Raw genomic sequence first — 26,289 nt, forward strand, 5'->3', positions numbered from 1 at the left:
ATTACATAATGCGCGAAGTCAAGCTAGTGCAAGACGAGTATTTTTGGTTAAAAAGTATTTAAATTCAATTTTTTTTAGAAAATGACCAATCGTTTCACTAGATAAGACCCTTAATCCTCCGCTGGGATCATGTAGAGCCCTTTGAAGCTGCATTGAAACTGCAGTTTGGACCTTCAACCTGCTGAACCCTGTTGAAGTAAGCTATATGGAGAAAAATCCTAGAATGTTTTCCTCAAAAACCTTCATTTCTTTTCAACTGAGGAAACAAAGACATGAATATCTTGGATGACATAGGGGTGAGTAAATTATCAGTAATTTTGTATTCTGGAAGTGAACTAATCCTTTAAACGAAACAATGCCCTAAATTGTAATCTATTTATATCAGAAGCAACCACTACTGTCTTCTCCAGCATTCTGTACAAATTCAGAGTATACACTTAGATTTGTTAAAAACTGCATTTGGAGACTAATTTGGACTTCAAACAGTTGGTTCATTTCTGACATCTTATTTAATAGGTTACAAACCAAACAATGCACATTCACATCCTTTGAGAACAGTACATTTGGCACACAGTAAAATGCGAATAATGACATGACAGTGACTAATGGCAAAGATGTCCAAAAAAAACAACAAAAAAACACTTATGTCTTATGACATACTGTACATATGAAGCTGCACAATAAAATAAAAAATAAGAAATACATACACATTTATGATAATTACAGTGACATGAAACACTTATATAACTTATATTAATATGCACTGTACCTCTGTATGTACAAATATGTATTCCTTTGTGAGACACAGATTCACGTTTAAACCAAAGAGGTACTTTCATCTTTAGCTCGAACATGTCAATGTGTTTCCTACTGTATGTAGAGTCATTTCAAAAACAATAAAAAGAGAAAAAAAAGTTTTGCAAAATTCGCATCAGGGCACAGGTGTTTGGCAGGTGTAGCTGAGAGAGTTTCCCGTTAGTGGACTCCATCAAAGCCAATAGATGCCAGTTCAGAATGGCACAAATAAGGCCAGACATGCTTTAAAAAAATGACCAAACAAATGAAAAGTAAACAATCCCAAAAAATCATGAAAAAGTGAAGGCCTAAAAGTCAACATGAGACACTTTTCACTTTGGTGATCTGATATATAAGAAAATAAATAAATATGTAACAGGAATTGATTGGATTGTGAAAAGTGAGTGTTCACAGCAAAATCAACGCGTTTGGATGCAAAGGGTGACGTCAGCAGAAAGATAAAGTTATTTCAAAGGCTTTGTTTTATTACTGATAATTCTGGCAACAACTGTATGTTGGCAAGAGTCTGCAAAAAGAAAAAGAAAAAAGTTGCAATGAAATGTTTACGATGTTATATTTATTACAAATGCGCTCATTATTTCTTACGTTTATGATGAAGTGAACTGATTGGATTTTCTTGATAAATGTATCTAGTCTTGCTAAAAACTCTACGATACTTCAGTTGTGCTATATTTAGAATGGAAGATCATTTGTATGTATTTTCCTTGTTTTTTGCCACAGAAGATTAATATTTTGTGTCTTGTCTAACTAGAGTATATGAAAAACCAAGGCTAGCAGCTGAAATAAAGGACCTCTGTTGGATATCGCATGACCTGGCAACCTAACGATTACCAACCAAAATGTACAGACTGCAAGAAACGGTGAAAAAACATTAAAGGTGAGATGGAGACGGAGAAAAATAATGCTAAACCAGCACACACACACACACACACACACACACAGAGTATTGCACATAACAGTTTCTCATAGTCTAATAATACACAAGAATATCATAGGCATAACCATGCAGTAGATGATTAGTCTATTTTCAGAGTTCACAGGCTAATGATCAGGGTAATCAGGACTTGTACGTACTTTAGACTGTAGAGACAATTGATTGGCTACTGTCCTGACCCGTTCATAATGATAGGTCTTGTTGCATTGTAGAGAAACCAACTATTTCCACATCCTAGCAACAAAACAATCCAGTAATATAATGAAAAATAAAAACACACAAAATGAAACACTAAAGAGGGTATTTCTGTAACCTTACCCTCACACACACACACACACACACACACACACACACACACACAACACTTGTTTTGGTGACTTGCGTATATGTCAACACTGCTGTTTCAAATGGAAATGGCGCGATGGTCTCATGAAAGGCAGTTCTCAGTCCGTCCCAGTACCGTCCAATCACTGTCTCTGGCTACCAGACCATTGTGTGATCAGATCCCAATGCTGAGTGCTTCAAACTCCCAATTCCCAAATCATAAGCATCGCCTCTGCAATACAATCAATTGTTCTTTACATTTGGTTTTTGCATTTCAAAACGGTGCTAGTGTAAATGCATTGACTCCAGGTGTACCACTGCATGATGGGAGGAGAAACGAAACATCTAATGAGCTCTATTCAGCTGCTTTAGTGAAGTCACATGAGCTCCCTTAAGTGTTTTACATATAATAAATAAACATGACTCTATTTCATTCGGTGCAAATGTGTGAGTGTGCACGCATGTACGTTTTTTGGGGTTCAGCAGGAAAGATTATAATGCCTAACTCTCTACTTTTAAATTAAAGCATCAGATTCTTGGTAAATGATGGTCTACGATCAGCTTGTGGGCGTTCACAGCGTTCGCAGCGCTCGCAGCGCACTTGTGCGCCAAGTACAGCGCAGGAGATGGAGGTTTTAGTATTAGGACAGGATCTCTTCGCCGAAGTAAGAGAAGCCCTTGAACTCATCCTGGTTGATCTGCTTGATAATGGCGTCTTCCACCGGGGTGAGCACCGGCTCCTCGCGGGTGAAGTCCTGGTCGAAATTGTTGACGTCCCTTTTGGTTTTCTGCGGACGGAGAAGAAAGTGTGCTACATTAGCAATCTCAGAACAAGAATTCACGAAAACACATACACGATGCATTATAAGCCAGAGGGTGAAAACTTTTGGAATTTGAAGATCTGGGTAAATTTGACTTATTTTGTCTTCTGGGAAACATGTAAGTATCTTCTGTTGCTTCTGAAGGCAGTACTTAATGAAAAAAACATGATGTTTAGGCAAAATAAGAGAAATGCACACATCTTCATTCTGTTCAAAAGTTTTCACCCTCCAGCTCTTAATGCATGGCTTTTCCCTTCTGGAGCATAAGTGAACATTTGAACTTTTTGTAATAGTTGCATATGAGTCCCTCAGTTGTCCTCAGTGTGAATAGATGGATCTCAAAATCATACAGTCATTGTTGGAAAGGGTTCAAATGCACAAAGAATTTCTGGGACCTGAAGGATTTTTCTGATGAACAACAGGCAGTTTAGTTGTTCAGGACAAACAAGGGACTCATGAACAACTATCACTTTATAAAAAACACAGCTGTGGATCATCACAGATCAACACAGTATTAAGAATCAAATGTATGTAAACTTTTCATTTGTCATTTATATAAATTCAACTATTATTTTCTCTTGTGGACTATATGTAAACGTCTTTTATGTGAAATATCTTATTTAGGTCAGTACTAAATAACAAATAACTTTTATTTTGATCAAATAATTAACATTTTGCAGATTCTAAACTTTTGACTTCAACTGTACTGTACTGTATGTGAACGCTTTGACCGCCCTGAGAAACGCTTTATATTTTAGCAGTTCTTATGTGTTATGTTTCTTATTTCTATCGACTGAACCAGCCATGCCAATCATTCGTATATTATTCATTCTTTTTTAGTCAGTTCTTTCTTTTCAGTGAATTGGCCAAATGGGCTTTCAAAAAGGCAGTCTGAATCGATTCACATTCACGCTCTCTCACTGAATCATCTAAAAGTACATTGTCAGTCAGTAAAACAGAGAATATCAAGATTTTTAAGGAAACAGAGAACAAACAGCGCTAGATGAAGTGGATATTCACCTACTAACAATTGAAACAAAAGGCTTCTTTCTGAGAGATAAATGAGAAAATTCAGCTACTGCTGTGTCATGTGAATAAGTGGCCATTCACACAGAGAGTGTTTTGTGTCCTCCTACGCTGTTTTTTTTAGTTGTTTTTCTATGTGAACATGCACTAGATGGATGTCTTTAACCATTTCCTGTCATTTTTGTATTTTAAAACATTTATAAAGACCATTGCTCTCATTGATCGTTTGATCTGAAGAGTCTTAAGTCTTACAGAAGTTTGGAAAACTTAGAATGCTAGCCATGAAAAAGACAGAAAATTAAAACTTCTCTCAGTAGAATTTTGACCATATATACAGTTGCAATCAAAACTATTCAACCCCCACATTTTGCTGCAAAGAACAAAAATTTGTGAAAGCAATTCAACAAAGCTATCAGTACACTATTAGAGAAAGTTTATTAATACACATTTGAGTAATTCTGCGAACATAAGTTGATGAATAATGAAAAAAAATCTAATTGACTCTAAATGTTCAAGTTCAAAATTATTCAACCCCCAAAAGTCAAATTTGGTGCAGAATCTTTTATTCTTTAAAACCAGCAATAAACGCTGCTTGGAAGTGCTTAGAAGCTTCTGTCACCTCTCTACTGCAATCTTAGCTCATTCCTCGCCTAAAAAAGCTTTAGGATCACTGATAATCTTTGGTTTTCATTTTGACACTGCTTTCTTCAAAATTGTCAGTGAGAAATAAATCTGGAGACTGAACATGCCACTAAAGAACATTCTTTGACTGATTCCTGAATTTGATTTTGATGTATTCTTTGGGATTATTGTCCTGCAAGAAAGTCCATTGATCATCAGCTTCAGTCTTTTCACCAAAGGCATCACAATTCTTGCCAAAATGGCCTAATACTCCACAGAATTCATTCTTGAGGTTATTTTGGTTCAAAGCATCTTAAACTAAGGAATAAGGCTGCCAGTTGTGTCTCTAATGACTTTTAATGTCTTGGAAATCTTTATATAGCCTTAGACTTTCTAAAGCAGGGGTCCCCAAACTTTTTTCTGAGAGGGCCACATAATTTTCTTTTCTTTAATGGGGGGCCGGTCGGTTTATAAAAGAAAATTCCATGGGCCAGATTGACTACTAGTATTATTATTATTTATTATGATTTCACCTGTATTTATTATACCTTTTAATGCTAGAATAGTTATTATTTTGTTATGCACCACACAGATAAATGATCATTTCTTTTCAAAAGATATACAGGTGCATCTCAATAAATGATGTCAAAAAAATGTCATGGAAAAGATCATTTACAAAAAATGACAAAAAACAATTAAAACAAAACAAAAATAAAACAAAATGCAAAATCCAAGCCAAAACAAACCAAAAACAAACAAAAACCACAACACTTAAAAAGCCAAACAAAAAAGCATGAACAAAATGCAAAAACAAACAAACAAAAAAAAACAACAACAGAAAAACAAAAAACATCCTATTTGTCTGCCTCCTATTAGCAGAACCTAAAACTAATAAACAACAACACAACAAAAGCAAACAAAATATGTTAGTTTTGTCTGCCTCATATTGGTGCATACTTCCATCTTTTTACATCATGGATTGGCTGTCTTTTTTACTTCTTTGTTTGTTTGTTTGTTGGTTATCACTTTTCCATATTGGCCAAGTGATTACTCATTGTACAAAACAAAACAAAACACAACACAAAAAGCCAAAACAAAACAAACAAAAAAACAATTAAAAAACACCACAAAAAATAAATAAATAAAACAAAATGCAAAACCCAAGCCAAACACAACAAAACAAACTAAAAAACAAAAAAGCATAAATAAACTGTAAAACAAACAAACAAACAAAAAACACAACACAGCAAAACATAATCAAAATACAAAAAAAAAAAAAAACACAACAAAAGCAAAATAAAAAATATATTCTTTTTATCTTCCTCATATTGATGCATACCATCTTTATATATCCTGGATTTGCAGTCTTTTTGACATATTTTTTGTTTGTTATTACTTCTCCATATTGGCCAAGTGATTTCACCTTGTACAAAACAAAACACAACAAAACAAAACAAACAAACAAACAAAACATAAATGCAAAAACATATAAACAAAAACACAACAAAAGCAAAACAAAAAACTAAATATATCCTGTTTGTCTGCCTCCTATTAGTACATACTTCCATATTTTTACATCATAGATTGGCAATTTTTTTACATATATTTTTGTTATTTATCTTTTCATATTGGCTAAGTGATTTCACCTTGTACAAAACAAAAACAAAGCAGAATAAACAAAATGCAAAACCCACATCAAATAAATAACAACACAACAAAAGCAAAACAACAAAAGCATAACTAAATATATTTGTTTTGCTTGCCTCATATCAGTGCATGTCTTTTGTTTTTTTAACTCTCCAAACATCTCCTTTCCCTCTCACCCTCTCTAAGGGCTCTCATCAGCGTTGTGAGCAGGCGTGAGAATGGGGCGGACAGGCAGGCCCCTTCTCACACTGTCTGAGAGGCATTCCACACACACTTACAGCAGCCAGCATGCATTTCTGTATCAAAGTACAGCGTCTGATGTGTGCTGAGAGTCCAAGTGCATCTCAGATATCCCTCTGTTCACACTACCAAAAACAGAAGTGTGACACAAACACTTCAAAGGACCATGAGGGCTGAAGCACTGTAATGTTCTAGATAACTGCATTTGAAGAGACCTGTGTTTATGTCTGTGCTGAAACAGCCAATATACAGAGTCATATACTCTGTTCTAACCAGACACGACATGATAATGCATCTTTAAAAAAAAAAAAAAAAAAAAAAAAAAAGACAATCTGAAATTTTTCCTAACTAGTCTACAAGTGGAATATAAGAGGTTTACATAAGAGAGATGTAATTTGCCTACGTCATCCACTGGAACGCCACTCTCTCATGAATGTGTATACGACAGTTAGTGGAAGCTAGAGATTATGGCTTATAAAGTTGTAAATATGAATATTTTTCTCACACAAATGCATCGATTTGCTTCAGGAGGCCTTTATTAACCCCCCAGAAATGTGTGGAGTACTTTTTATGATGGATGGATGCACTTTATTGGACTTCAAAATCTCAACACCCATTCACTGCCATTATAAAGCTTGGAGAAGCCAGGACATTTTTTAATATAACTCCAACTGTATTTGTCTGGAAGAAGAAAGTCATATACACCTATGATGGCTTGAAAAGAGTAAATCACGGGCTAATTTTCATGTTTGGGTGAACTATCCTTTAAAGTCATGCCTGGTTAGTGTCATTCCTAAACACAACGGCTATGTTGCAAAACCTGGTGAGCTGCCTTTCTTCTCAGAGTTATTGTTGTTTTAGCGAACTTTCGTTGGCAAAATGTAGTAATTTTAATCAAAGCTATTGTAAATTTTTAATGAGGGCAAAAGATTTCCCAAAACAGATTTCCTAAGAAGTTGGTCATTCACCGCATTGACCAACAAAAAGCCAGTTATTTTGAAAGTGAAAGTCAACATTTACAGGGACTTTCAGGACTTTTCAAGCACTACTTATTGATTTTCAAGGACTTCATTCAGAGATCTGACTTACCAAACAATGTCTTCTCTTTCAAATTATAAAAAAGATAAATAGACAAATAACAATTTGGCAAAAATAAAAGCACACATGTAAAAGCACATGTAAAGTATCACTACTAAAGTACTACAAAAGTATACCACAATTTTCTAAGGGGTTTGAATTTGTGTATTGTTTATACTTTCTTTGTTTTGTTTTTATAACTCTACTGCCTAATAGTTTGATGTTTTCTAATGTTTATGAAAAATTTTTTGCCTAATCGCTCCGAAATCCTGATCTGAATCAAATGATTTGTGAACCCACACCCAGTGTTTATTTTGACAGCAAATTTTGATTTAGTTTTAGTCTTAGTCTTTGGACTAAAATGCCATTTAGTTTGAGTCATATTTTAGTCATCTGAATTGTTTTTAGTTTTAGTCTAGATTTAGTCATCTAAAATCTAATGGGTTTAGTTACAGTGTAATGCATTTATTAAACATTTCTCTAAAATGACCAAACTCATTATGTAGGTTTCATATTAAGGTTTTATCATGATAGACACAGATTTAACTGCTGTGATATGCAACATGCTATATATTAAAATGAAAACCACTTCCCATAAAGAAACAAGAACATATAGGCTGATTATGCATTCTTTATAACAACGTGTTTACCACATTCTTCATTCTTTCAAGCAGACATTTATTTATATAAATACATTTAGATTCATCTTTATCAGGGCTACTAAAGTGACTCAGTCAAGAGCAGTGAGTGATTTTCTGTCTTTTGTTGCTTTTGTCAATGCCACAGACAATAGCAACTAAATTACGCTGTTGTCACTTTAAAATCTTGAATGTTTTATGAGACGTGCAGCAGAGGTATGCCAGCTTATGTTTACGCTCTATCCCACAGGATAGATCAATAGGCTATGATACCATTCATATGTACGCATCTAACCTCCTTATCGCACAGCAGATTCGTTCTTAATGAATCTCTTCCTAAATCATCCCTCCCTAACATTAGTCTCGTTTTTATTAGTTGACGAAAATGGCAATAGATTTTCGTCATAGTTTTTGACATTCAAAACCAGTTTTCGTTTCGTTATCGTCTCGTTTTCATCTGTGAAAAAATGTCACACCGAAGTCCCGATCTGAATCAAATGATTTGTGATCCATGCTCTGAAGTTCCAAACTAAAGCAAAAGATTTGCGAACCCCTTTCGAAGTTCCAATCTAAATCAAATGATTTGCAATCCACGCTCTGAAGTCCAGATCTGAACAATGAATCGTGAGCCATCATTTCAGATCATGACTCAGAGCAGGAATAGCAAATAATTTGACTTAGATCGGAACTGTAAATCGCTTACCATGAATCATTTGATTTAAATCATTCAATTCCTGGTGATTCACAAAGCCATTCTGATCTAAAACAAATGATTCACGATACGTGCTCCGAAGTCCCGATCTGAATTAAAAGGGTCCTATTATGCTTTTTCACTTTTTGAATTTTAGCCAGTGTGTGGTGTGTATGTTTGGGCATAAAAAACATCTACAAAGTTACAAATCTCAAAGTCCACTCCAAAGGGAGATATTTAGTTTTTAAAAAATCCCTTTTCAAGAACTACAACGAACGGCTCCTTTGGACTACAGCGTTTGTTTTCCGGATGCTATGATGTCACATCGTAAATCCCACCTACGGAAATTCAAATCGTTGGCGGGTGGGGAGGGACGAGGTGGGGGATTTGCCTAACTTTAGCGATGCAGTAATAGCCTCCTTTAGCGTTCCGATGTTTTTGTAAGAAAAATATCCATATTTACAACGTAAGAATCACTTTAATCTGGCTTGCGCAGTGGTACACAGAACTTGCTGCTTTGTGAAGGGGCGTGGCAGGACTGAAACGCTGTCTAAGCTGTTTGCCAATTGCAACGCAGTGGGACTGCTAACCAATCACAACACATTTCATTTTTCGGAAGGCGGACCTTCATCAAACCCGGTACTAATTGAGCCATTTGTGCCAGCCTGGGGAGAAAGCTATTGAAATAATGTAAATTATGTGAAAAATAATGCGTTTTTTCAAACCACCAAGCATGAGAGCATGTTCTAGTGCACCCCCAAAACAAAATAAAGATTTTGTAAAAGAGCATTATAGGACCCCTTTTAATGATTTGCGATATGTGAAGTTCCGATCTAAACCAAATTATTTGCGACACTCGATTTGAAGTCCTGATCTAAGTCAAATGATTCGCGAACCTGCTCTAAAGTCCCAATCTAAATCAAATGATTTACGATACGCAATTCGAATGAAGCGTTTTGAAACAGTGAATCATTTTGCGATGCAGTGGTTTCACTGATTTGGAGTTTCGAAAACTCAGTTTCACCCTTCACTACATGCTTTTTAAAATCATTATAAGCATTGTCGAAATTCAAAAATGAATGGCTCTTGTTGATCTGGTTTTTGCTAGTGAATTGCTTAAAATGAATGATCAAAGTCACAAGTGTGAATCAATTGGAGTGGATTCAGTGTAAATGACTCACTTGATTTGGTTCATCTGTTTTTCTTTTCACGTCTTCAGCCATGTTAACATGACAAAGTCACTACACACTGTACTACTACTGGCTTAGCCCACTAGTTTTATGACAATAACTAAAATAAGTGAAAAAGGTTGAATTTTGGCTGAAAAGATGTGTGCTTATTGAAAAAATTAAACACTTATTTCATAGATACATCATCTTTCTATAATTCAAGCACTTTTCAACCTCTTCAAGAATATTGCTATTTTCAAGGGTTTTCAAGGCCTTAAATTTCAAAAAGTCAAATTCACGTACTTCAAGCACTTTAAGCACCTTGTATGAACCCTGCATTTATTAAACCACTATTTTTAGTCAAAATTAATTTATACTACATTGCTAAACATATACAGTTGTGGCCAAACTTTTGAGAATTACATAAATATTGGAAATTGGAAAAGTTGCTGCTTAAGTTTTTATAATAGCAATTTGCATATACTCCAGAATGTTATGAAGAGTGATCAGATGAATTGCATAGTCCTTCTTTGCCATGAAAATGAACTTAATCCCGAAAAAACTTTCCACTGCATTGTTAAGAAGGCTTCAGGGCGTCCAAGAAAGTCCAGCAAGCGCCAGGATCGTCTCCTAAAGAGGATTCAGCTGCGGGATCGGAGTGCCTCCAGTGCAGAGCTTGCTCAGGAATGGCAGCAGGCAGGTGTGAGCGCATCTGCACGCACAGTGAGGCCAAGACTTTTGGAAGATGGCCTGGTGTCAAGAAGGGCAGCAAAGAAGCCACTACTCTCAAAAAAAAACTTCAGGGACAGATTGATCTTCTGCAAAAAGTATGGCGAATGGACTGCTGAGGACTGGGGCAAAGTCATATTCTCCGATGAAGCCTCTTTCCGATTGTTTGGGGCATCTGGAAAAAGGCTTGTCCGGAGAAGAAAAGGTGAGCGCTACCATCAGTCCTGTGTCATGCCAGTAGTAAAGCATCCTGAGACCATTCATGTGTGGGGTTGCTTCTCATCCAAGGGAGTGGGCTCACTCACAATTTTGCCCAAAAACACAGCCATGAATAAAGAATGGTACCAAAACACCCTCCAACAGCAACTTCTTCCAACAATCCAACAACAGTTTGGTGAAGAACAATGCATTTTCCAGCACGATGGAGCACCGTGCCATAAGGCAAAAGTGATAACTAAGTGGCTCGGGGACCAAAATGTTGACATTTTGAGTCCATGGCCTGGAAACTCCCCAGATCTTAAAACTTGTGGTCAATCCTCAAGAGGCGGGTGGACAAACAAAAACCCACTAATTCTGACAAACTCCAAGAAGTGATTATGAAAGAATGGGTTGCTATCAGTCAGGATTTGGCCCAGAAGTTGATTGAGAGCATGCCCAGTCGAATTGCAGAGGTCCTGAAAAAGAAGGGCCAACACTGCAAATACTGACTCTTTGCATAAATGTCATGTAATTGTCGATAAAAGCCTTTGAAACGTATGAAGTGCTTGTAATTATATTTCAGTACATCACAGAAACAACTGAAACAAAGATCTAAAAGCAGTTTAGCAGCAAACTTTGTGAAAACTAATATTTGTGTCATTCTCAAAACTTTTGGCCACGACTGTATATTGATTTCATTTTACACATTGCAATGCATTCTGGGATTCTGTAGGATAGATAAATGCACATAAAAATGTCTTAGAAGGCAGCATAGCCTATGTAGGCAGTGCATTAGGCTTTGTAACAGAGCAACTATCCACAGTATGCCACACATTGTAATACTCACAATACGAGGTTTGAAAGGCGGCTTGATCTTCCTCTGTTCCAGAAGTAACCAATCAATCTCTTTGAAGAACGGATGCACTTTAATAGCTTCCTCCAGTCCTTGGGACACTACGCAACCCAACCGCTTACTAGGGCTCTTCGTCATAAACTAAATAATGGAGCGAAGAAAGAAGAAGAGATTAGAGAAGCATAATGCTGACAGTATGTTAACCAGAGGATGTCTATTTGCGTTATGTCGAGTTGGTATGGTCACTGATGATATATGCATGATATAAAACTGCATCCTGTGGAAGGATGACCTGAGGTGACCACAGTGCCATTGAGACGGATCGCAGTGTGACACGATGCTGTCCAAGACAAACAGGCTGCCTTTCCCACAAAGCTTCGCAAATGGCCAAAGGACAGCCAAAGTAAATCTTGGACATGTGAAGGAAAAAGGTGACACACAAAAACACTGTGTATACACACACACACACACACACACACACACACACACACACACACACACACACACACACGTGGGGTTTACATGTTTTATGGGGACATTCCATAGGCGTAATGGTTTTTATACTGTACAAACCGTACTTTCTATCGCCCTACACCTACCCTACACCTAAACCTAGCCCTCACAGGAGATTGTGCATACTTTTACTTCATCAAAAAAACTCATTGTGCATGATTTATAAGCCTGTTTCCTCATCGGGACCTGAGAAATGTCCCCACAAAGTCAAAATCTACTGGTATTCCTATCCTTGTGGGGACATTTGGTCCCCACAACGTGATGAATACCAGGTACACACACACACACACACACACACACACACACACACACACACACACACACACACACACATAAACTGACAAAGCCTTAGTGCTCAATATCAGATCAATCATCATAATGCTTACTTCATGATTTGGCAGCTATTAACCAGGCGATCAAAGAACTACCGTTATGTAAAATCTTTGGAGCGACGAATGGCCATCTAGAGTGACGTAAATGTCACATGAGTTGTGATATGATTGTTCAGACTAGAAGGTTGCATTGCAAAGCAGTTGTATCTGATTTAGGATCACATATGGAGCTGGCCCAAATCAGCTTCGAAAAGATCAGATTCCATGTGGTTTGTGCTGTTCACACAGTTATTAAAAACAAAAGAAAACACCCGAGTCACAAATGAGCAAAAATAGGAATGCAGATGAGTGTGAAACCCTTAAACAAACACAAAAATGGTAAAGAACACAAGCAGTCATGCATACAAATACACAAGGAAAAACAAGTCAAACAAGCCAGACAAATAAATTTGAGCATTGACTGAAAAGACACTTCTCATTGGAACTGCTTTAATATTTCAATTGTTTCTCTTAGACAACAAGATGAAATAGTGAAGAAACTGAGACTGTTGCTGAAAGGAATTAGAAAGGTTTGGTTGAAAATGTAAACTCAGTCATCATTTACTTTATAAATTTGTCATTCCAAACCTTAATGTCCTATTTTGTTCTTTGGGTTTTGAATTGTTCAGTCTGATATGAACTGGGAAACCAGTTGATTAAAATTACAGTTGAAGCAGAATCTTTTTACCAAAATAAGATGGGTTCATACAAAATGCAGGTTATATTTTATTTAGTACTGACCTGAATAAGACATTTCATATAGAAGCCATTTACATATAGTCCACAAGAGAAAATAATAGTTTATAATATGGCACTGTTCAAAAGTTTACATACACTTGATTTTTAATACTGAATGATCAACATTCAGTATTTTTGTTTTGTGATAGTTGTTCATGAGTCCCTTGTTTGTCCTGAACAGTTAAACTGCCTGCGGTTCTTCAGAAAAATCCTTCAGTTCCCACAAATTCTTCGGTTTTTCAGCATTTTTATGTATTTAAACCCTTTCCACAATGACTGTATGATTTTGAGATCCGACTTTTCACACTGAAGACAACCGAGAGACTAATATGTAATTGTGATATGCAACTATTACAAAAGGTTCAAATGCTCACTGATGCTCCAGAAGGAAAAACGATGCATTCAGAGCCAGGGGTGTAAACTTTTGAACAGAATGAAGATGTGTACATTTTTTCTCATTTTATGTAAATATCTTTTTTTTTTTCATTTAGTACTGCCGTTCAGAAGCTCCAGAAGACAAAATATGTTAAATCTACCCTGATCTTCGAATTCCAAGAGTCCCTCAGTTGTCCACAGTGTGAAAAGATACATCTCAAAATCATACAGTCATTTTTGGAAGGGGTTCAAATACACAAAAATGCTGAAAAACCAAAGAATTTGTGGGACCTGAAGGATTTTTCTGAAAAACAGCGGGTAGTTTAATTGTTCAGGACAAACAAGGCATTAACATCTATCACTAAACAAAAAAACACAGCTGTGGATCATTCAGGTAACAACACAGTATTAAGAATCACTTGTATGTAAACTTTTAAGCTTGTGGACTACAGTGTATGTAAACGTCTTTTCTGTAAAATATCTTTTTCAGGTCAGTACTAAATAAAAAATAACATGCATTTTGTATGATCCATCTTATTTTGGTCAACAAAATGTTCCTCAGCTCTTTGTCATATGCACTTAAACAATCTGTACAGTTAAAAGAGGAGTAACCCATGCAATAGCGGGCTGCTCATCCTGAAATGAGACCTCTGAGATTACACAACTCAAAAATCCAGCAGGGAACACAAACAATCTGTTCTTTTCCCACAAGGAGTGTCATTTTTCGGAACTGTCGTCTTCTTTTGCTCTTGCGTTACTTAACTATTCTTGTAAGAAGAGTGTGAGACAGTAGTAAGAGGAAAGGTTAAGACGTGGCAAGAGATATATTTGCTAACCTATGTTTTCAGTAATAATCAGCAGGGAAAAAATGTATACTTAGATAATTCCCAGAGTGAAATCCGAACACGTACCGCTTTAAGAATGCTGACGGCTTCTTTGCTGAGCCACACGGGATACAAGACGTCATCATGGAGAATAGACTCAAAAAGGTCGTCTTCATTATCTGCTTCAAATGGAGGCTGACCAGCCATCATCTCATACATCAGCACACCTAGAGCCCACCAGTCCACTGACGGGCCGTACTCAAGCTCCTGAAGGATCTGAAAACGACAAATCACAAAAAGAGAAATCTGAAACAAAATACTAAATATCTTCATGGAACTTTACTTAAAATCTATAATTATTTCCAAACAATGTAACCTGTGCTACTTAAGACTGGTTTTGTGGTCCAGGGTCACATTTTAGATACCTTAATCCGACCCAGTACTAAACAAACTTAACAAATGCCTTACTAACTATTAATGAGCAGTAATTAGGAATTTACTGAGCCAAAAGTCATTGTTAATAGTGAGAATTGGACCTTAAAATAAAGTTTGACCGAATAAATCAATGTTTTATAGCTTTAATGAGAACCAAGCAGTAGAAATGAGACTATCACTGGGCGTTTGTGTGTGTGAGAGTGTGAAATACTGTACCTCTGGGGCAATGTAATCTGGTGTGCCACAGAATGTTGTGGTTGTGATGCCATCCAGGATTCCCTCCTTACACATGCCAAAGTCTGCCAGCTTACAGTGACCCTCTGCATCCAGCAAAATGTTGTCTAGCTTCAAATCCCTGGCAAGAAAATTGACGCAAATGTAATAAACAGTAATAATACGGCAATGCACTCAGGAATTCTTATTACAATTTTCTGACACAAGTGCATTGGTTGTTTGAACTGATTGACAACAATGAATAAAACTAACTCTAACATCACTTTACTGAACATCCTAAAAACTGATGCATGACCAAGATTCTGGATGTCTCTATCCAAATATTAAGCAACACTTGAAACACAGCAGGTGAATCATTTACTGACACTCATAGTTTGATCAAGCGGACACTAATATCCTGATGCCAGCCTGCGTACACGTGCAGACAGCAACAGAACAATCTATAACCAAACAAACACCAACGAATAACCAGTGACACCAAACATTATAATAAAATATGCAGTTATTTTTTTAAACTTTAGTAAATTAAAGGTATCGAAATAAAAACTAGTGTGAAAGCAAAAAGGCAAAACAAGAAAAAGCCATGTTTAAATTAACTTTGATCTTTTTAATAGTATTCTTCAGAGATTTCACACAATCTGTATAAAACCGTTTAAATCAACCTGAGACCAATCACAACAGGTCTCATAACACTCTTTTAAAAACAAATGTAATAGTTATGAGAAATTTAAAAACAGTTGTTAGTTTGATTGTCAGCCATGTTCACACTTCACTCAAGTTTGTCAAGTGTCTATAGTTGAATCATATTGATAAAGGAGGTGTAAAAGATAAATTCATTGCAGTGTAATTTGATGAAACTGATAGGTCAACAAAACAGACAAAATGTGAAATATTTAAACCATTCAAAATATGAAAAAAATTCTAATATCTAATAATAAAACCATAAGAAGAATAAAAACACAAAATACCATTTGTTCTTTAAAAATGTTATCGAGTAATTTATTTCAGTCTGTTTAAAATATTTACACATTTTGGCTGCAAGACACATTTCCATCAAATTTAATTGATTTATCTTTACGTGTTACATATTTTATATATTTTGAATCCAGAACAGATGTAAAATATATACAGTTGAGGTCAAACGTTTACATACACCTTACAGAATCTGCAAAATGTTAATTATTTGACCAACAAAAGATTTATTTATTTTTTCTACAATAAATAATAAATTTAATTTTTAAAAATGACCCCGTTCAAAAGTTTACATACACTTGATTCTTAATACTGTGTTGTTACCTGAATGATCCACAGCTGTGTTTTTTTTGTTTAGTGATAGTTGTGCATGAGTCTCTTGTTTGTCCTGAACAGTTAAACTGCCTGCTGTTCTTCAGAAAAATCCTTCAGGTCGCACAAATTCTTTGGTTTTTCAGGATTTTTGTGTATTTGAACCCTTTCCAACACTGACTGTATGATTTTGAGATCCATCTTTTCACACTGAGGACAACTGAGGGACTCATATGCAACTATTACAGAAGGTTCAAATGCTCACTGATGCTTCAGAAGGAAACACGATTCATTAAAGGCCAGGGGGTGAAAACTTTTTAAATTTAAAGATCAGGCTAAATGTAACTGATTTTATCTTCTGGGAAACATGCAAGCATCTTCTGTAGCTTCTAAAGGGCGGTACTAAATGACGAAAATATGATATTTAGGCAAAATAGGAAAAATGTACACATCTTCATTCTGTTCAAAAGCTTTCACCCCCTGCTCTTAATGCATTCTTTTTCCTTCTGAAGCATCAGTGAGTGTTTGAACCTTGTGTAATAGTTGCATATGAGTCCCTCAGTTGTCCTCAGTGTGAAAAGATGGATCTCAAAATCATAGTCATTGTTGGAAAAGGGTTCAGACACACAAAAATGCTGAAAAACCAAATAATTTGTGGGACCTGAAGGATTTTTCTGAAGAACAGCAGGCAGTTTAACTGTTCAGGACAAAGAAGAGACTCATAAACAACTATCATTACCTGATAACTCAGGTAACAACACAGTATTAAGAATCAAGTGTATGTAAACTTTTGAACGGGGTATTATTTTCTCTCTTTCTCTTTTATGTGAAATATCTTATTCAAGTCAGTACTAAATAACAATAATGCAAAACAGTATAAGTTTAAAATAACATATTTCAGGCCAGACTTAATGTCAGTGCAGCAGTATTTGAGCATCCTTAAGAGGATGCACAAGTCACAGATATATATAAAAGGCGCTCTGCATGTACCCACGCAGTGAATTTAACCAGCATAAGAAGAAGGTAAAGAGAGAGAGCGAACAAAAAAAGAAAAGTAGAGCGCGAGATGATAAGGTGCCCCTGATGAAAGACAACAAGGAGTTGGATGAAACCAGTTGGATTGGGGTTTGATGGTTGATTGCAACAAAAATGTCAACATCACTTCGCAGGATGTCATTCAGTCAAAGGTGTTTTCATAAAACCATCCTCACTGGAAAGGGAGGGGAGCTTCGGATGCCTTACGCAACTGTTCCTTTCAGAAAGGCACCCTGGTGCTCGGCACGTTCCTGTCGGTCTAAAAAGTTGGCGCGAGGGGCTTCATTCCTCTCTGTCTTTCCCCACCAAGAGCGTTCAATCACTCTTTACATGCAGAAGTGTGGAAAAAATGCTTGTAATGAATGTTGATATGTTATGATCCACTTCGTCTGAATCTTTATATGTTTTTTTCACTACATTATATCTATATTTCCACTTGAGTCAACAACTATTATTAAAATGTGAAATAAAAAGTCAAACAAAGAAACAGCAGATATGCTTGACCTTAAGTGTAGGTTCACAGAGAGAAAAGAGGTGGAAAGTTCATGAGATGTGAACAGTTACTCTGTATTGTCCTCTATACCCACATCACAAGATGTTCCAGAATTGTCCATCTCTCCATCTGTCTCTCTTTTCCCCCTATATCCATTCCTAAGTCCTGCTGTTGTCTACACACCTTCAAACACAGCCTTCATGTTGCCCTTCCCAAAAAAGAGAGCTTAATTCATCCGGTGAGCTTCATTTGTTGATTTAGATTATGTGACTTTGCTACATTGGCCGCTCTTATCTGCCCTCTTTGAAGTGCATAAATGGAGAATGCTGCTCTCACTTTCGCTTTTATTTTCCAGGATGTTAAGTAACATGGTCTTTGTTTTTTCCAGAGATTTTTTGAGAGTGTGAGGTGAGGCTTTAGTTCACTCAAAATCAAGATAATATCCATCAATATCAGGAATAGATTAGATATGCTGTTTGCTCTGTGTGAACAAAATCCCTCATTAAATCCTCTTAGTTTAAAATCAATACTGATCCTTGCTTGTTTTTTTTATAAATTAATGAATCATAATTAAATGACCCTGTTCAAAATATTCTTAATACTGTGTTGTTGACCTAAATGATAAACAGCTGTGTTTTTTCCCTTGTTTGTCCTGAACAGTTAAACTACCCCCTGTTCTTCAGAAAAATGATTCAGGTCCCACAAATTCTTTGGTTTTTCAGCATTTTTGTGTATTTGAACCCTTTCCAACAATGACTGTATGCTTTTGAGATCCATCTTTTCACACTGAGGACAACTGCGAGACTCATATACAACTATTACGAAAGGTTCAAACACTCTGATGCTTTAGAAGGAAACACAATGCATTAAAGGCCTTTTTGAATTAAAAGATCAGGTCAAATTTAACTGATTTCATCTTCTGGGAAACATGTAAGCATCTTCTGTAGCTTCTAAAGTGATATGAGATTTAGGCAAAATAAGAAAAATGTACACATCTTTATGTGTTCAAAAGTTTTCACCCCGGCTATTAAGAATCATCAGTGAACGTTTGAACCTTCTGTAATAGTTGCATATGAGTCCTTCAGTTGTCCTCAGTGTGAAAAGATGGATCTCAAAATCATACAGTCATTGTTGGAAAAGGGTTCAAATACACAAATTCTGAAAAAAGAAATAATTTATTGGACCTGAAGTATTTTTCTGAAGTACAGTGGGCTCATAAACAACTATCTCTAAATAAAACAAACAAACAAAACAAAAAAACACAGCTGTGAATCATTCAGGTAACAACACAGTATTAAGAATCAAGTGTATGAAAACTTTTGAACGGGGTCATTTTTATAAATTCAACTATTATTTTCTCTTGTGGACTATATGTAAACATCTTTTAGGTGAAATCCTCAGTACTGATCCTTTCTTGTTTTTCATAAATTAATGAATCATAATTATATTAAAATGTTTTTTCATTACTTATTTAAAATGAGTGTTTTGTTTATAAGTGTAATGGAAGCCTAAAAGACATAAAAAAGGTGCTTTTACAACACTAATATGTAAATTACTAAGTAAAACACATGTTTTCAATGAAAGGCAGTTTAAATGAAGATAAAAGAAAGACGTATAAACAACATGAGAAGCTTGAGTTCAGCATGAGCTGTAAAAATACAAAAGGTCTATAATGGATGAGATTAACTATTGTATTGGGTTTCACTGGAGCTTCTTTCCTTTGGAGGAAAGTACTGACATAGTAAGAGCACAACAACACTGAACAACAAGGCAGAGCCGGAGAAAGACAGAGAGAGAGAGAGAGAGGGAGAGATGGCAACAGACTCAATTTAGAGCATTTCCTGTGTTTTTAAGCAAATCTTGAGGAGTGATTTTTCCATTACGTACACAGCAACCTCTCTGCTAAAAAAATCAGCCCCCCCCCCCCCCCCAAAAGACACACCAAGGAAAAACAAGACGTGCACCCTTTTAATATAATGTTATAAAAGTGGAATTAACAGAAATAATTTTTGCTAATATTAATAATTCATAATTATATACACTACCAGTCAAAAGTTTTTAGACAGTAAGATTTTTTAATGTTTTTTTTAACAGAATTCTCTTTTGCTCACCAAGCCTGCATTTATTTAAAAGCAGTAATATTGTGAAATATTTTTACTATTTAAAATAACTGATTTATATTTGAATATATTTTAAAATGTAATTTATTCCTGTGATTTCAATGCTACATTTTTAGCATCATTACTTCAGTCTTCAATGTCACATGATCCTTCCGAAATCATTATAATATGCTGATTTGCTCCTCAAGAAATAATTTCTGAAGGATCATGTGACTGGACTAATGATGCTAAAAATGCAGCTTTGAAATCACAGGAATAAATTACATTTTAAAATATATTCAAATAGAAAACGGTTATTTTAAATAGTCAAAATTGTACTGTTTTTGCTGTACTGTTCATCAAATAAATGAAGCCTTGATAAGCATAAGAGACTTCTTTAAAAAAACATTACAAATCTTACTGTTCAAAAACTTTTGACTGGTAGTGTACAGTTATTTATAGTGTACCATATTTTTTATATTACCATTGTGTGCAAATATTTAGTATGACAAATATACACACATATACTCGTCATATTTAAAAAAAAAAAAATAACATTTTTATTTAGTAAGATGCATTAATAATTTATCAAAATTGATAATAGGGTTACTAGATTTCTTTGGCAAATAAATGTAAATATATCAAAACTTAATTTTTGATTAGTAATATGCATTTCTAAGAACTTTTGGACAATTTTAAAGGAAATTTCCTCAGTATTTTGATTTTTTTGCACCCTCAGATTCCAGATTTTCAAATATTGTCCTATGATAACAAACCATACATCAATGGAAAGCTTATTTTTTTTAAAATGTCACATGATAGGCATTATATAAGGCTTGCTGATTGACATTATCAGTACATCTTCTCAGACGCCTATATGCAGTAATTTACCTACCCTACCAAGGTGAACACTTTGCTCATGAATACTAAGTTAGCTGGACACTCCTGGAAAGTTACCAAGCAACGTCCGCATGATCTAATTAATATTCATGCATAATAGAAAAGAAAAGACTCTTTATAACTAAATTACACCGCAACTAGTTGCCTATGTAGATGGCCTGCAAAGCAGCGGCCCAGAAACAACATCCCAGTTGACATAAGTGAACGGAAAGAAACAAAAATCAACCAATCATCGTGTAAAACACAACTTGCGTACAAGGGTTATGGTGATTAGTAATTATAGGGGCTGTAAGTGAGCCTCTTAGTCCATACTTAGCACACAGAGGACCTTGTTTACTAAATGTAAGAGTCTTTTTTTTCTCTGAATGTGCTCTTGGGTTAATACATATCAGTTAACTCTTAGAGAAATAGGATTACAAGGATACTCATTGTATGCAAGTGAACAGCACCTCAGCAGTCTAATGTTGCTATCATCTATCTGGCAAACAGATCTCAAGGACAAGGTGTGGAAATGCTATAATAACTACTAGCACACATTGTTCAATCGCAAGCCCTTTTGAGGCCCGGTGCTTTCGTGTCCTCCTTATCCCTAACACTCCCATGCTACGCCGTAACAAAATCCCTCAAGAGCCACAGGTCAACAAAAGATGGGTAATCAAGCAGAGGAGCCACATCTATGCCACCTGCTCTTACTATCTATTTTTAGAGCGCTGAATACAAACAAACAACCGAAGCAGCCAATTGCAATCTACAGCAGGGACGTCAAGCTCAAACATGTCCTCTTTAACCAGATCAAACTTCTGCGGTTTCAGTCAAAACTGCCACCATGTCCTTCACTGATAGCGAGAAGAAAGCTGCCCCTGCACATTTTGTTCTAGAATGTTCTGCATTCAGTTTTTTTTTTGGTCCTGGTATGTGCGGCAGGTCATAGAGAGGTAAAATTGGTTCTCATGGGGGAAAAATGCTGTTCTGCCATGCGCTTGCATGCAGAAGCGTTAACATGCAGACTGCGTTTCGACATGCAGGTCTCCTGCAATTCCCAAAACGCAAGGACACCGAAGGCTTAAGGGAGAATTAAGCTTCCACAAAATGACTTCCACAAGTTTCACATGACGTCGTCACAGCGCTCTGCTTAAACTTATTACTGGAGCAACCTAAAGTGTCTTGCTCGAGGCGACGATGATGATGGCACGTGGCTCGCTTTATGCAGGGTAATCAGATTTAAGGCTGACCAGGGCTAATGTCACACTTTTTATCACATTCACATCACGATAAGACTAGGAAATGTTGCTTTAGCAGGAAATCAGCATATTAGAATGATTTCTAAAGGATCATGTGACACTAAAGTCTGGAGTAATGATGCAGAAAATTCAGCTTTGACTCACAGAAATAAATTAGATTTTAAAATATTTAAATAGAATAGTGATTTTAAATTGGAAATATATTTTTTATTACTGTTTTTACTGTATTTTTTGATCAAATAATGCAGATTTGGTAAGAAGAAACCTTCAAAACATTAATAAGTTATAAGTAACATGCAAAATATCAAACCATTGCTTTGGCAAATTAAAATGCTAAGAAATAAGAATATGAGAAATTTATCAATTCAATAATTGTATTAAATTACAACAAACAAAAATGTGACCACTTGCCCTGACCTGTGTCATATTCACAAAAAAAAGATACAAATACACAGACAAATAAATAAATAAATACTATGCTTTTGAATTATATGTTTGGAACAAACGTACAAAAATCAAAAAACGTTTAATTCTGTATAGCTACTAAGATGTTTAATTTCCCAATGTGACAACTAATTCCAATCTATGGAAGCCTGTTTCCGCCACTGAATAAAAAATAAAAAGGTTATTTCGAGTTTTTATCTCACAAATCTCATTTTTTTCCTCAGAACTGCCTTATACGGACTCACAATTCTGACTTTTTTCTCAAAATTGTGTGATATAAACTTGCAGTTGCACGTTATAAAGTCAATTGCGAGATATAAACTCACAATTCTGCCTTTTTTCTCAAAATTGCGTGATATAAACTCACAACTGCGCATTATAAAGTCAATTGCGAGATATAAACTCACAATTCAGACTATTTCTCAAAACTGTGTGATATTAACACTTGCAAATGAGCGTTATAAAGTCAACTGTGAGATATAAACTCAAAATTCAGACTTTTTTTTATCAAAATTGCGTGATATAAACTCACAACTGCGCATTATAAAGTCAATTGCGAGATATAAACTCACAATTCTGCCTTTTTTCTCAAAATTGCGTGATATAAACTCACAACTGCGCATTGTAAAGTCAATTGCGAGATATAAACTCACAATTCTGCCTTTTTTCTCAAAATTGCGTGATATAAACTCACAACTGCGCATTGTAAAGTCAATTGCGAGATATAAACTCACAATTCTGCCTTTTTTCTCAAAACTGCGTGATATAAACTCACAACTGCGCATTATAAAGTCAATTGCGAGATATAAACTCACAATTCTGCCTTTTTTCTCAAAATTGCGTGATATAAACTCACAATTGTGAGTTATAAAGTCAGAATTGTAAGATATTAACTCACAATTCTGCCTTTTTCTCAAAATTGCATGATATAAATTTGCAATTGCGAGTTATAAAGTCAGAATTGCAAGATACAAACTCATAATTCAGACTTTTTTCTCAAAATTTTGTGATACAAGCTCACAATTTCAAGAAATAAAGCCAGAATTGCGATATAAAAAGTCAATTCTGACTTTTTTCTGACAATTGCGAAATCTCAATTCTAATTTTATTTCTCACAATTTTAAGTTTATATCTTGCAGTTGTACTTTTTTCTCAGAATTGTGATATAAACTCACAATTGCGAGTTATAAAGTCAGAATTGCAAGATATGAACTCCCAGTTCTGACTTTTTTCTTAAAACTGCGTGATATAAACTCGCAATTGTGAGTTAAAAAGTCAGAATTGCAAGATACAAACTCACAATTCTGACTTTTTCTAAAAATTGTGTGACATAAACTTGAAATTGCGCGTTATAAAGTCAATTGCTAGATACAAACTCACAATTTAGAATTTTTTCTCAGAATTGTGTGATACAAGCTCACAATTTCGAGAAATAAAGTCACAATTGCGATATAAAAAACTCTCAATTCTGACTTTTTCTGACAATTGCGAATTTATATCTTGCAATTCTTACTTTTTCCTCTCACAATTGTAAGTTTATATTGCGTAATATAAACTCACAATTGTGAGTTATAAAGTCAGAATTGTAAGATACAAACTCACAATTCTGACTTTTTCTAAATATTGCGTGACATAAACTTGAAATTGCGCGTTATAAAGTCAATTGCGAGATATAAACTCACAATTCTGACTTTTTTCTCAGAATTGCATGATATAAACTCACAATTGTGAGAAATAAAGTTAAAATAACATAAAATAGAGAAAATAAACTTGTAATTGAAAAAAATCACAGTGGCAAGTTTATATCTTGCAATTGTACATTTTTAAAAAATTGTGAGATATAAACTAGCAATTGCGAGTTATAAAGTCAAATTTTGAGGAAAAAAGAGATATGTTCCCAGAATAGTAAGTTTAGGTCACAATTCTGACTTAATACCTTGAAATTGCGTGATACTTGCGTGAACTTACAATTCTGAGAAAAAAGTCAGAATTCTAACTTTATTTCTCAAAATCGCAAGTTTATATCACACAATTCTGAGAAAAAAGTCAGAATTCTAACTTTATTTCTCAAAATCGCAAGTTTATATCACACAATTCTGAGAAAAAAGTCAGAATTCTAACTTTATTTCTCAAAATCGCAAGTTTATATCACACAATTCTGAGAAAAAAGTCAGAATTGCAAGATGTAAACTCGCAATTGCTAGAAAAAAAAATCTGAATTGTGTGATAAAAAAAATTGTATTTACCTTCTTTTATTTTTTTATCCAGTGGTGGAAATGGACTTCCATACCAATCTACCCTTTACACAGTATTGAACAATTTCCCTTATAACATATATTCACACAACCAGACAGACGAGTGAAGTGTTTTTATGTCCCTAGTGGGAAATTGGTGTCCAGGACACCATATTATTTTGCGAACCCCATCTCCTGTATGGAGTACCTGCACAATTTATGCTTCCTCTGTTTTTTCCTGTGCTGGACCAGAGCAGAGCCAGAGCCAGATTAGATGGGATTTCTGATCAATCAATCTCCCAGCACGCTTTGCATGAAATGACCTTCAATGATGGCAGAGCATAAGTCCAGCATGTCATTGTCTGGTTGTCACCATCAGGTAATCGACAGAACTGGCGCCGGAGCCGAATTTGAGGTGCATGACTGGAAGTTCATGTATGTGTGTGTGCTGTTATTCTTATAATACACAATAAGCCATTCATATTGACGAAATCACATCCTGTCTACTTTCTTGCCAAAGAAATGTCATTTCAGTGGCCGCAACCGTAAACAAGGGGTCAGACGACTGTGAGGTGGGTAAGAGACATGAATGAATGTCATGGCAGCCATCCAATGCACCATGTTTTTAAATAGAACCTGGTCATGAAGTGAATGGAGAGCTTTTTTTTTCAGGAGACACACTTAGTGCTTTAAATGAGATAAGACAAAAGACCAAAAGAAAAACAACACAAGTTCTGGACAAGTTCTATGTTGTAAATCACATTTTGGTTTCTTTTACCTTGCAGTTTAAAAAAGCGCATATAACCAATGGTTTCTTTTTGTTGAACATACCAATAACATGGTGTAGGAGTCTCTAGAGTAGCTCACAAGGGGAAAAATAATAAACTCAATGTAATTAGAACCACTGGACCTCTGCTTGACCTATTCGCCTTAAGTGTCCTACTTTCATAAGAGCCCCCATTTCGCTTCAGTCTCTAAAAGTCTGGGTTTAGGAAGGCCGGTTTGGGGAGGAGGTGGATTTAATTCAATACAACATTAAACTCCAAATGAGATTCTTCCTGTCTGAGACCAGAAAGAGCTCAGGACCAGGCCGAGAATGGGTGGGTGAGGAAACTCACAGGTCGCTGGGTTCAATGAGGGCCAGAGGGACGACGGGAAGAAGAGGCCATGATGACTTGTACTCACAGCGTTATGCTGCATTATTCTATTGAACCTACTATAAAGTAGCAAGCTGAATCTGTTAAATGACAAATGAATCTGTATTACATTTGTCATTTTACAGATT

General features: G+C 35.5%; 1 protein-coding gene across 1 annotated transcript in view; it reads right to left on the bottom strand.

The window, feature by feature from the left end:
• Nucleotides 1-503: 503 nt before the first annotated feature.
• Nucleotides 504-26,289, bottom strand: part of LOC141326442 (protein kinase C epsilon type-like) — a 58,702-nt gene continuing 32,916 nt past the window's right edge. The window contains exons 6-9 of the mRNA XM_073835186.1: nucleotides 15,257-15,395; nucleotides 14,693-14,881; nucleotides 11,779-11,925; nucleotides 504-2,862 (exon numbers count right to left, since the gene is read on the bottom strand). Coding sequence (XP_073691287.1) covers nucleotides 2,716-2,862; nucleotides 11,779-11,925; nucleotides 14,693-14,881; nucleotides 15,257-15,395 — 622 coding nt within the window. The 3' untranslated portion in view covers nucleotides 504-2,715. The remainder of the gene's footprint in view (nucleotides 2,863-11,778; nucleotides 11,926-14,692; nucleotides 14,882-15,256; nucleotides 15,396-26,289) is intronic.

The sequence above is a fragment of the Garra rufa genome, chromosome 2 (assembly GCF_049309525.1).
Source record: "Garra rufa chromosome 2, GarRuf1.0, whole genome shotgun sequence".
Classification (NCBI taxonomy): Eukaryota; Metazoa; Chordata; class Actinopteri; order Cypriniformes; family Cyprinidae; genus Garra; species Garra rufa.